Raw genomic sequence first — 12,299 nt, forward strand, 5'->3', positions numbered from 1 at the left:
TTTATGTATAACGAAATATAAGGGTTATTTTTACAATGTTTGCCCTCACGTTCATTCTGATAATGCAGGTGTGTATTTTCGACTTCGCTTTACACCTGGTGTCGAATTCAAGCCGATACTGGTCAGATACTTGAGTTGCAGTTGTTGTGTTTTAAGACAATAAATTGTTCTCATAATTTAACATTATGCGCTCAAGAGCGAACACAGAAGCTGTCATAAAATATCTTTTATAGATATATATCCTTGAGCTGAATACAGATGCTTTACCTTGGATTCCCATTATCAATTACATTTTGTGTGTCAGGTTCGACCAGAAACTCGACCCCAGCGACATGTCTGGACCCTTGCATCAACAAAGATTGAATCTCGTCAATATTTCGATAACGTAAGAAATTTTAAAATTCAGAATTTAATTGCAGGACTTCAATGTTTTGAATGCATTACTCACATAAATAATTTTGTAATATTACAACAAAACCGTACACCGGGTGAGAGTACAATTACACATGTTAAACTATAATATATCGATATAGGTTATGTACCCATGTGTATTTATGCTTATTTGCATGGGGCTCCTTTCAACTTGGGGGCCTTAAAATTTAATTACATCATCACCAATCAGGTTTTTGAGTTTCAAATCGTGTTGGTATGATGGCAATTCTTGGAAATGTTTCCTTAGATCTATTCATGTCTGTACAAATACAAGAAAATAATCGGGATATTTTCTTAATATCACCGAAGTTATGCTAATTCCGAATTCGAAAACAGTGTAACAAGTTGGTAAAAATCAAAGAGAATCAATGCAGTGTACAAGATTGCATAATATACATTTACTGTAGTCGAATCGGCTAGCTTTGTACAACATAATAAATTATATTTTTTTTGTTAACATACTATTATGTACATGATGTTACTGGTCTGTGAGATATCTTATAATATTACGGTTTGGTTTGGGTTAGTTTATTTTGTTTAACGTCCTATTAATATTACGGTCTCAGGGGAAATAACCCCATTCCGGATATTGCTGTTATTTCTATTTTTATTTTATTAGTTTGTACTTGATTCCGGATACGTTGGTCCGATACATGTTTTGGAAGTTGGTTGAATAAAAACGAAGGAAACACGTTGGTCTTCGCATCCAGGAGTTGTTTTGTATTTCCTCTCACATCCTGTCAGCTATGACCTACAACAATACATTAGCAATATAATGTTTTCATACTTATTACTTTAGTTTTATTTCGGCCTTCAAGAGATGTTCCTCCCTTGGATACCTCTAAGCGAAAGGTAATGACGTCATCCTAGCAATCCAATTATTTCCAACTACAATTGAACGATGTCAATGTCCCTTCCTTTCCTTTTAATTAAATTCCCTCAAATATCACCGATAGCACCGCAGATGAGGCCATCAAACGTTCTTGAAATGATGTTAGAAAGTATTGGAGTTATCATAATAGTGATATATTTTTTAGTATATTTCTATTTCCCTTACAAGCGATAATATATTTAGGGTTGGAAGGCAGTTTAAACTTAAGACTATACCCAAGGAAGTGAAAATGACCTGAAAGTCGTTGCATACAAGATGTGTTTTCACACTTATCAGCCATGCAGGTAGCGTAGATCAGTTAAAGGTGACTAAATTTGGGATCTTACTTTTTACTCCTATATTCTAAGAACTTCTTCCTGATATCCAGATTGACACTTCCTTATGTTTGGCTTTTAGTTGAGGGCCTATAAGAGACCTAAAGTAGGTGTTAAGAACTGGTTCACCGACAGTTGACCGGTTTGAGTGTCCCTAAAAAGTAGGTGTTAATGGCTTGTTCGCCGGCAGCGGACCAGTTGGGGTGTCCATATAAAGAAGATGTTAAGGGTTGGTTCGACGACTGTTGATCGGCTGAGGTGTCTCTCTCCCATGTCCACGGTTGGCCCTATCATTCTTAGACTTCGGTGTTATTCACCATGACGTGGACATAAATACGCAACCAAACTTTCACTTGTAGTAAAAATGTTTAATGATAACTAAAACGTATCAGCAGAAATGATGTTTAAAAAAATGCACGTATGTGTATTAAACATCATTGTGATCACAAAGGTGATAACAATAGGCGCATGTTCTTAACCTTTGTTACAGGTTCATCAATCCAATGGCTGTCATACCAATAGACCTAAGAAAAAGCTGTTACCAATCGATCACGTTGGAATCTGGAAATTTGGTAGAAAAAATTTCTTTACCGCAGTGCCGAGGGTACGTACATTTTTTACATAACAATTTTTGATACATACTAGAATTATCTTCCCTGAAACTCTTGTTTTTCCACATTTAAGTCGAATGCCTCAGAAGTACAATTAAATAGGTTACCGTCGTCTTGCACAAAACGTTGCCCTTATTGCAATTTACAATAAACCCATTCATCCTTGGTATCACCATTGACCAGGACATGTTTAGAGCCTCAAATGTGTCGTTATTTGTTACGAAAAGACACTTACCCGACAGAAAAAAATATATTGGTCAATGCCGCCATAAAGAGACTGATCGGACAATTTTACTGTGTAATATATAGACACAAACATACCAACTAGTACGCCTAAGATCACGTGGTGGGGTTTCTCAACTATGAATCAATCAAATAATTTAATTGGTCTAAAAATAACAATGTTAACCATGCAAAAATTCCTGCGCACCTGACAGTAGTTATCAACATAAATAAAATATAACATTAACAGATCACAAGTTGACTGTGTGTTTACAATTATAGGGTGTATATATCTAAATACATTGCTAGTAATATATATTGATAATATAATTAACACATGCTGGAATGTCATCATAGTATAATTGTTTTGTTTTGTTGCTTTGCTTCATTAAAAAAAACCCTGAAAATTGCTTATAGTAATTTTTTAAAATGAATTTGTAAAATTGACGCTTACAAATGAAACACAGTCATAAACATTTATATTGTCTTTGTAAATTGTATTTAAAACGTTTTTTTTTAACAGCATTTGTTATTTAGATGTAAACATCTGTAAAATAGAGCATGGTGCATATTGATATGATTACCTGATGGTCATTAATGTTTGATAATGTAAAAACGTGTGCATTTTCCAAATGTCAGCAATTTTTCCTGATATTATTTAATGGGGATAAAAATCGAATCATATATAATATTACCAAACTTATTATTTCAGGATAAATGTTGAAATAATTCGACTAAAGGTAACATATTGTTGTGTGTTTTAGGATCAGCATAGCTACATGTATGACAAATCGAATGTTTCCTTAGTGTCATTTAGTCAATATATACAAAAATATTTATTACTTGCTGGTAATAAAAACTAAATCTTTTGGATTTTTGCAACAATATGAAAGTACAAAAGTATAATCTACTTCCATTCAGCATCAGGTCAATTGTGCTGTTTACAGAAATATATGTAAAACACTTTTACACATCCAGCAAACATACCGAAATCATAAACAATAATACTTTCAGCTTTTCTCAGTCAATTCCCTAAATTCTAGCTCCTTGGTTTCTCTATTGGTATGAAGATCAAAACGTCTACGTAACCTTTGTAGAAACCTTTATAATAATATGTTGCACCTTCTTTCTGTCCAAGAGAAGAAGTGTTATCTAAAACTCTCAGTTCTGCAATCAACAAGTTGATTAATTTGTCACTGATCCTCAAAAACATATGCAAATTGTCAATAACTACATGGTGTAATGCACAGCAATAAAGGTGGGTTCCTAACTGAAAATCAAAAATCTTTCTTTCCCCTTTTTGGATAAAAAAAGTCAAAAGCGTATACCAAACGAGCGCCTTTGTTTCCATCAAACATATGCTGGCAATTGATGGAATTGACAAGCAATCAATAGGAATTTAAAGTCTCCACCTAGCAATATTTTTTAGAGAAAAAATGTTTATTTCCTCTAAAAGGTCAGCAAATGCATCAGCTAAGCACAAATAATTTTCCTTTTGTGCGAACAATGCAAAGAGGATAATTTCCTGTTGCTGACCTACTTCTATTTCCTTTGACTATTGTGAATGTGAAATTAATCAGGTGAAGCCTCTTTCCCACATAGTTACCGTCACCAGAAAGTTTGATAATTAAATTACCACCAGGTACAAAATTGCTGAACACCTAACCCATCAGGAGTATTAATTATTCGAAAATTGGAATTGATGTTGGATATTATCTCCTGAACAGCAGTACTGCTTGGTAAAGTTTCTTTATTCTCACTCATAGATCTGAAATACTTATTGTCCCGTTCCTTGACTCAAACATAGATATTGGTTTAACATTTTCCTTTTCCAAGAAACTCGAGGCTGATATACAAGCTGCTGCATCCGACTTCATTATTTTTGACTGGTTCTTTTCGTATGAAATGTTTGGTTTTCTATGTCACAGATCTTTTTTGTTGATTGCTTTTCTGCTGATTTGACATAATTGTAAACATTTACTTCCAGTGCACCTTTCTCTTTCTTTTTTTCTGTATTTTTTTTCTCTGCGTTTCCATTTCTCCTTTTTGTTTATGCAATAAAATTTCACATCCATGTCTTTCAATTGGTACATTCCAAGAATATTTAGACAGTTCAATAGTTTTCAAAAACTTACGAAATTGAGACCATCCTTTGACTTTAGCTCTGAAACCTGTTGTTTTCAGTCTAAATTATTCTGCTCTCAATTTGTTCAAACATTTAGTATCAGTTGTAAATGATAATACACATCGATCTTCTAAATTGTATTGGAACTTTGACATATTTTCACAACTCAACTCCTTATGCCAAAAGATGCCAAAAGTGCTTTTGTAATATATCAAAAAGAATTCCACAATATATCACAACCATGATTTCTCTGAGCCTCTACCTGTTCAGGATCAGTTCAAACATCACAAGTGTGAATCATTCAAGAACGCCTGGAGCATAGCCCTGTTTCCTGGCATTTTCACGAAACTGAATACTAGTTCAGTTCCTTGATTAATGTTTACGGCCTGTAAATGGTCTGGATACAAATTCTGTTTTGTGTTTTTTTTCTCTCTTAGCCAGAATCTCTCTGTCTTCATGTAGTGATTATCTCCTTTTTTGTTCTGAACAAAGTAGACCCATCCGATTCCCAATCGTCTCTCTAGAGAATGCCTGTAATTGATTTCATAAACAGATTTCATTCTGGTTTCCCTGAATACTATTCCAGATTGCCTCAACGGTTCGAATTCCTCAGAATCAATTTGTTAACGCAGAAAAAATATGCTGTCTGGTTTAGTAAACCTATGACATTTTTATGTCAAGCTGGACTTTTCAGGATGGTGACCTCTTCACTTCAATAAGTTCTGTCTGAGCTCTCCATTCATCGTAACGGTGAACATAACCTAAATAAGAGCAATAAAAAAAGAATCACAATTTTACAAAATTACATTAAAATGCTATTTTAAACATAGATTTTACCCATCCACCACATGCACTCATATTTTAGTGGATGTCACTACCGTGTGTAGATGATGGTTTCCTTTCTGTTCACGATCGGACAATGATTATTGAGAAGTTGTGGTGATCATTCATGACTTTTAAACTTAAAAAAATATTCCCAGCACTAACGGAGAGTTATTGTGTCCTGTCTATGAAACTTAAATAAAAAATATAACGAACACCAAGTCCTAAAACTACTGGAGTCCTGGAGAGTGTATTAGTGGTGTAATAGTTATATATCAGTTGTGCATTATTTAAGCTGTTAAAACAAAATAAATCACTAATAAATTGTGTTTTTAGTATTTAAAAAATATTTAAAAAAAATGATGAGTTTGGTCTCACATGGGTATGCCTCACCGGTGGCCAATGAGACCTATGACCTTGACTGATGACCTTGACTGGAATGACTATCCAATTTCTACTTCTGTATTCCTCTATTAATGGTATGGAAATATACAACATGGTGACCTGTCATGGTGCATGTATTCATTTACCTACCTGATATCTACTACATACCAATGATGTTTGTACTTCAAAGTTGCTGGGATGTTTTCGAAAAACCAGTATATCTGCAGGTCATGATAACTTCATATGATCACTTGGATCCCAGTACTCAATATTATGTAACTATACGTCTGATGCGATAACAAAATTTGCTCTAAAACATAACAATCATGGACATATAGACAGAACGGTACGTGTATGTAAATGAACATTTATAATCAAATCAAGGACCATATATGATAACTCCTTTACAGCTTTCAGAATTTTTTTAGTGAATATTGCTATTTATAATATAATTCAGCATGAATGACAAAGCATGTAGGTTCAACGTTGTAACCTCTGTTTGTGAAACTTCAGTGAGTAAGGGAAGTGTGGAATCAGTTCAAACACGATATTCCAACACTAAAAATCCTCTTTTCTCACCGTTATAATGAATGTTGTAATAACCTTGATCTTCTCCCAAAATTTCAATAGGATACAACATTTAATCATCTGTAGAACTAGCAATGCTTTGTCTCGTTGGAATTGACAGTTTTTCCTAATCACTGTATAAAATAAGTAATTGTATTTCATCAATTGGTACAGATATATATCTTTTTCTTCACAAAAATTTAACCTGTGAATCATGTTATGCAAACACAGGACAGCCATAAAGAATTGAATACGCTTTGCCTGTCGTTTATATAGGCCTATATGTTTTATATGATAGTCACGATTATTTTGCTACGCAAATACACACTGCAAGTAATTTTTAAAAAAGTAACTTAAAATTTGTGATCCGAGGGATTTTGAAAGTACCCCTTATGCTTTACTAGTAAACGCACATAATTTGCAAAAAAATATATTCGTGGATATAACATTACATCATGTCTATCATGTTGATGTGAACACTGATATTTAAATACATTCATATGTACGTACATCCAAACACGATCATATGTGTAAGTCTGTGCATAAATCAGGAGTTTTTGTTTCACCCGACACCGATTTCTATCCCCTGTCGATTGTTTGAAGACATGGTTTGTTTATTGAATATATTTATTCTCCTATTGAAATATGCTTCAATGTGTGAAAAATGTGTACTTACGAGTAGGAACTCAATTGTGCCCAAGTAGGGCTTGTAATCACCCTGTTTCTCTGTTTGCGTTTGGCTTCGCCACAACATTCAAGTAAGCGTAACTGCGCCATATTCCTCGCGGACTTTTCTAAAAGGTGCAACAACTCAGTTTCCACACTTTAAGTATGTCATTGAATGATATCCGGAACTACCTCGGAAGGACGAAGCATCTGAAATGTTGCATCGGTCCAACAAGAGATCCCAGAGGGATCTTGGCGCCCACCATTGAACGATCTTTATAGGTTCCATGTCAGATTGATCTTTTTTTTTCTATTTTTCCCTTCCTCTTACTAATCTGTGTATATTGAGAAACATCCCTCTAGTACTTTTCAAACAAGGGAAACCTACATATGAAATTTGAGAAAGATCCCTTCAGTACTTTCTGAGAAATAACGATAACGAACTTTAATTGTAAAAATCTAAGATGGCTACCTGTCGGCCATGTTGTTTTCCGATTGGTCTCAAAATGCAATATACATAACTAGGCACCAATGGGAACCTATATATGAAATTTGAGAAAGATCCCTTTAGTACTTTCTAAGAAATAGCGATAACAAACTTCAATTGTCAAAATCCAAGATGGCTGCCTTTCGGCCATGTTGTTTTCCGATTGGTCTCAAAATGCAACATGCATAACTAGGCACCAATGGGAAGCTACATATGAAATTCGAGAAAGATCCCTTAAGTACTTTCTGAGAAATAGCGATAACAAACTTCAATTGTCAAAATCCAGGATGGCTGCCTGTCGGCCATGTTGTTTTCCGATTGATCTCAAAATGCAATATGCATAACTAGGCACCAAGGGAAACCAACATATGAAATTTGAGAAAGATCCCTTTAGTACTTTCTGAGAAATAGCGATAACAAACTTCAATTGTCAAAATCCAAGATGGCTGCCCCTCGTCGATGTTGATTTCCGATTGGTTTAAAAATGCAATATGCATCACCAGGCACCGAGGGAAACCTACATATGAAATTTGAGAAACATCCCTTCAGTACTTTCTGAGGATTAGCGATAACCATAATTGTTTACGGACGGACGGACCACGGACGCAGGGCGATTTGAATAGCCCACCATCTGATGAAGATAATCAATTATATTACCAATAGGGATGGAAAATTCTGTGTTTTTTCTTCCGTTGTACTATGTTATTAACGAAAGGTCTTACAATGTAGATCCGGTTAAATTCCCGTTCAGGATGACTTCGAAATCACTCACATGAATGCATATCTTGAACAGGTAAAACAGGAAACAAATCGAATGGAATAATAATGCATCATTATATTCACTGATACGCTTTGTGATATATATACTATAGATATTGTTGATATTCATCATATCAAATAGTTGCTTTTATGTCAAAGCAGTCTTCAAACAATTTGAATTTTTATTTCTTCACACAGAACTGGAATGTTTATAAATGCATTGAACATGTCAAAGATGTCCTTGGTTGTCCTGGTGATGTTGATCTTTGGGTGAAGAATCGATATATCTTCCTTGAGGAAGGGAGATCACTCTCCGACTACATTGGACTTACAAGACTCTATGTAGTGCGCCGACCAATAAGCAGGTACCCTAACCCTCGTTACAAATCATCTAATCCTGACGTCATCGATCCATTCTGGGAAGGCGAACGTGTCTTAATGTCATGTGGCCACGCTGTGGGTACGTTCCTCTTAGAAAATTAAGCATGAAACAGATAAATGCTGTTTACTTGTATTTCTCAAATATATTGCATGTATTCCTAATCCTGATTCCATACCGTCTAAGGAAATATAGTGTTTATATCGACCAGATCATTACATACCGCATGTTTGGGAAGCAAGGCTATTGCCATCAAGTTGCCGTCCTTATTGTACAACTTATTCAAATAGTCTACTACACAATACTCTGTAGTAGCCTCTAACGTTATATTGTTTGTTGGAATATATCAGGTCGATAATAATGATATTATTATAGGTATGTGTTATGTATCACAGTATTCCAATATTGCAGCTCCAGAAAACCTACTTAATTATTACTGGCAAGAGATTAAAAGTGGACGCATTGAAGTAAGGTGCCCATCCCTTCCGGATGAAAACAACAGGGACTGCAAAGCAGAATGGGAGTTCAAGGAAGTGTTACGTCATGCCCGCTTATCTGCAGACGAAAGGTTTCTGTTTCTCAGTGTGCTATTTACAAACTGGCTCGAGAAAAACAAAAATGCTTATATTTGTCCTCGGTGTGATGAAACTGTCATTGCCTCCTGTCCAGACAGAGGGTATTTTGATTGCTACTATTGTCAGAGGAAGGGTGATAGATATTCATTTTGTACAAGGTGTTCACAGCCAGTGATCCCACTATTTGGATGCAAAAACTCAGATTGTGAACAAGGCCTTCGACAGTTAAAGTCGCTATTACACACCTGTCACCTGATAACCATTGTTAATGTTCCAGGTTGCCCGAAAGTTCGCGCATGCCCAAAGTGCCATTACATCATAAAATTTGATAACAACAATCTCTGTAAACATATGACATGTTTTAATGGAACATGTGAAACGAGATTTTGTTTTATCTGCCTAAGTACTCCATCTCAATCAGGATACTGGCCCTGCGGTGGGGCATATGACGAGTGTCCACCCGCACCTCGACAGAAAATCGTTTAAAAGACAAGTCAGTAGTTGCAGTTTGGTTGTTTTATGATATTAATGAAATATTTTCGAACTTTCATGTTAGTTTTTAAGAGGGTTGATCTAAAACCAATAACTTCGGACTTACAGTCCGTATTGGACCATGGTAATATCCCTATAAAAATAACTTGTATACTTAATACAAAATACTTATGCAATGACTTATCTACAAATCCGGTCAGAATTTGTGGAACACAGCATATTGGAAGTTAATGTCAAAATGAAAAAAAAAGTTATATTATAAAAATTATTTCTTAATCTTTACAGAGCAGATTGGCCATGCTCTATAACAAGAGATGCAGATGAGTACTTCTGTAATTGCAAATTATATACACGGTTTCGTGGTACCATTCTGATTAAATTACAGATCACAAATATACACTACGCTATGTAGATCTGACGATAGCCGCTGTAATGGTTATTTGAGCTAGTGCAGCTTGAGCACAGTGTCTCTGTGTTTTTCTGTTGAAAATCGCCGCGAAAATTTCGTGTTACACAGTATCAAATATTTCAAACATGTAATATTGGTTCCAACTGGTGTTTATAAAAAAAAAATTCAGGAGCGTACCAAACAATCTATATGCAAATACATTTTACTAAAAATAACATCGGTATACAAAATACATTGTAGGCAGTTTGGTTCTGGAATCCGTATGTACACTGCCTGGATAACGCAGAATTGCCCACCGTACTTATTAGAAAATTTTCTTTAATTAAATTTGAAAAGTTAGGCTGATTCAGCTCTTTACTTTTATATTCTAACTAGAAGAAATAATTTGCATATCAAAATGCATTTTTTGAAGTTGGTTGATTCTTATTTGACCAATCGCACCTCTTGCGACATCACTTATACACAAATACTCACAGTTAATAGCGTGTCACACGTATAAACATTGAATGTTCTGTAAATATTCAGTGAAAGGCATAATATCTGAAAAATACCAGACACAAAATATTATAAAACAAATTATTTGGTAGTATAACTATGCATCCAAGATACATTTTATATACAATACTAGTATTTTATACACATCAAAATACCATATACATATTCAAGTCTGCGTCCTATTGAGACTGGTAATTGTCAGAAAACAAATTAATTATCGACACCCTTTAAAACAAGAGGCCAATGACCACGTAGTTCTTTGGGCATGGAATTAGTATTCAATTTATTGTTGTCAATTTTCATGCATTTGGTAATTATATATATATACCATTAAAATGTTCTTTTTTAAGAACGCCGAGGTTGCCCAGCGCTATAAGCTGCGGGTATTTCTGGCTAGGCGATCGGGTGCCGTAGATCGTGAGTTCGAGGCCAGGTCAGGGCACGAGTCATAAAGCTGTCTTCCTTATATATATATATATTTCTTGTGATTTCAACTCCAAATTCAAAATTCCAACAGAGACATATTGGGAACTATATTCCAGTGGTTAATATTTCAAATGTATGATTTCTTCTTAAAATAACCTGTCCATTCTGATCCCTTATTCCACTTGGGAAACAACAATCAAAATGAACATTTCTTAGGCTTCCATTCTTTTAATGATTTCGATAATGTGAAACAGATATATCCTCCTCACCAACTGATCATGATTGTCTTTTTAGTTCTTTGTTGTAAATAATTAATTGTTATGTATAATATATCTTATATTGTTTTCGTCATGTATATTGTGAGAGTGACGAAGTACAGAATTTGAATTAATTAGTTTTAAGGCCATATTGTTTTATCTGAAAACAAACCAAACAAGTCCAGCTCCAGTATCCTGGCTGGTATGGGTCTGTTAACGCTGGGGCAACGTAAGGGGAGAGTTTAGGTCACTAGAGGTCAATTTAAACAGCCCTAGTGTGATGAAGACCCAGAGTAACCTGGCAGATGATTTAGTTAATCTTATATCAAAAAAAATTTACTTAAAACTATATACATGTATATCTCCTGTTAAATTTCACTCACAACTTGTAGTAAACACATTATGATACAAATGTTGTATACAAATTATACTATGTTATGCTCCAAAACATTTTTATTTTTATATACCTTTCAAGTTATGCTTTTTATTAAGTGTGATACAATTATTCTGATGAAAATTATATGGAATATTCGTAGTATGGAATTAAATAATGTAATGTGTGATAATGAATATATGTGAACCACTTATAATAAATTTGCTATTTAAAACTTTGTCACATATATTATAAATTTGCTGTATATAACTTTATGTCACATACATTATAAATTTGCTATATATAACTTTATATATTTTATTTTCATTAATTCTTCAATTAAATCTTATCATTTGATGATATAAAGCAATACATTTGTATGTACCAGGACAGAGGTATTTGCCCACAAATACATTCAGGACTTAGCCCTTCGCTACACTGTAGACCACAGACACACGTGTGTGTTTCCCCTTCAGTGTAAACTATACCTTAGGGAGCAGTGGTTGAAACCCTGCCTGGACAAAATTAATTGATACTGTCAATGGTCCAGATAACACCAACATACACAAATTGCACTGAATCTCGGTCCAACGATGTTGCCAAGTGAGAGGT

At 34.5% G+C, this 12,299-nt stretch overlaps 1 protein-coding gene across 1 annotated transcript; it reads left to right on the top strand.

Annotated features, from left to right (window-relative positions):
- Positions 1–2,132: 2,132 nt before the first annotated feature.
- On the top strand, positions 2,133–12,049 carry LOC117321420 (E3 ubiquitin-protein ligase RNF19B-like). Its single transcript, XM_033875841.1, has 3 exons — positions 2,133–2,242; positions 8,480–8,741; positions 9,072–12,049. The coding sequence occupies exons 2-3, from the start codon at positions 8,720–8,722 to the stop codon at positions 9,719–9,721; spliced, it is 672 nt and encodes a 223-aa protein (XP_033731732.1). The 5' UTR covers positions 2,133–2,242; positions 8,480–8,719; the 3' UTR covers positions 9,722–12,049.
- The last annotated feature ends 250 nt before the right edge of the window (positions 12,050–12,299 follow it).

This window comes from Pecten maximus, unplaced genomic scaffold, assembly GCF_902652985.1.
Source record: "Pecten maximus unplaced genomic scaffold, xPecMax1.1, whole genome shotgun sequence".
NCBI lineage: Eukaryota > Metazoa > Mollusca > Bivalvia > Pectinida > Pectinidae > Pecten > Pecten maximus.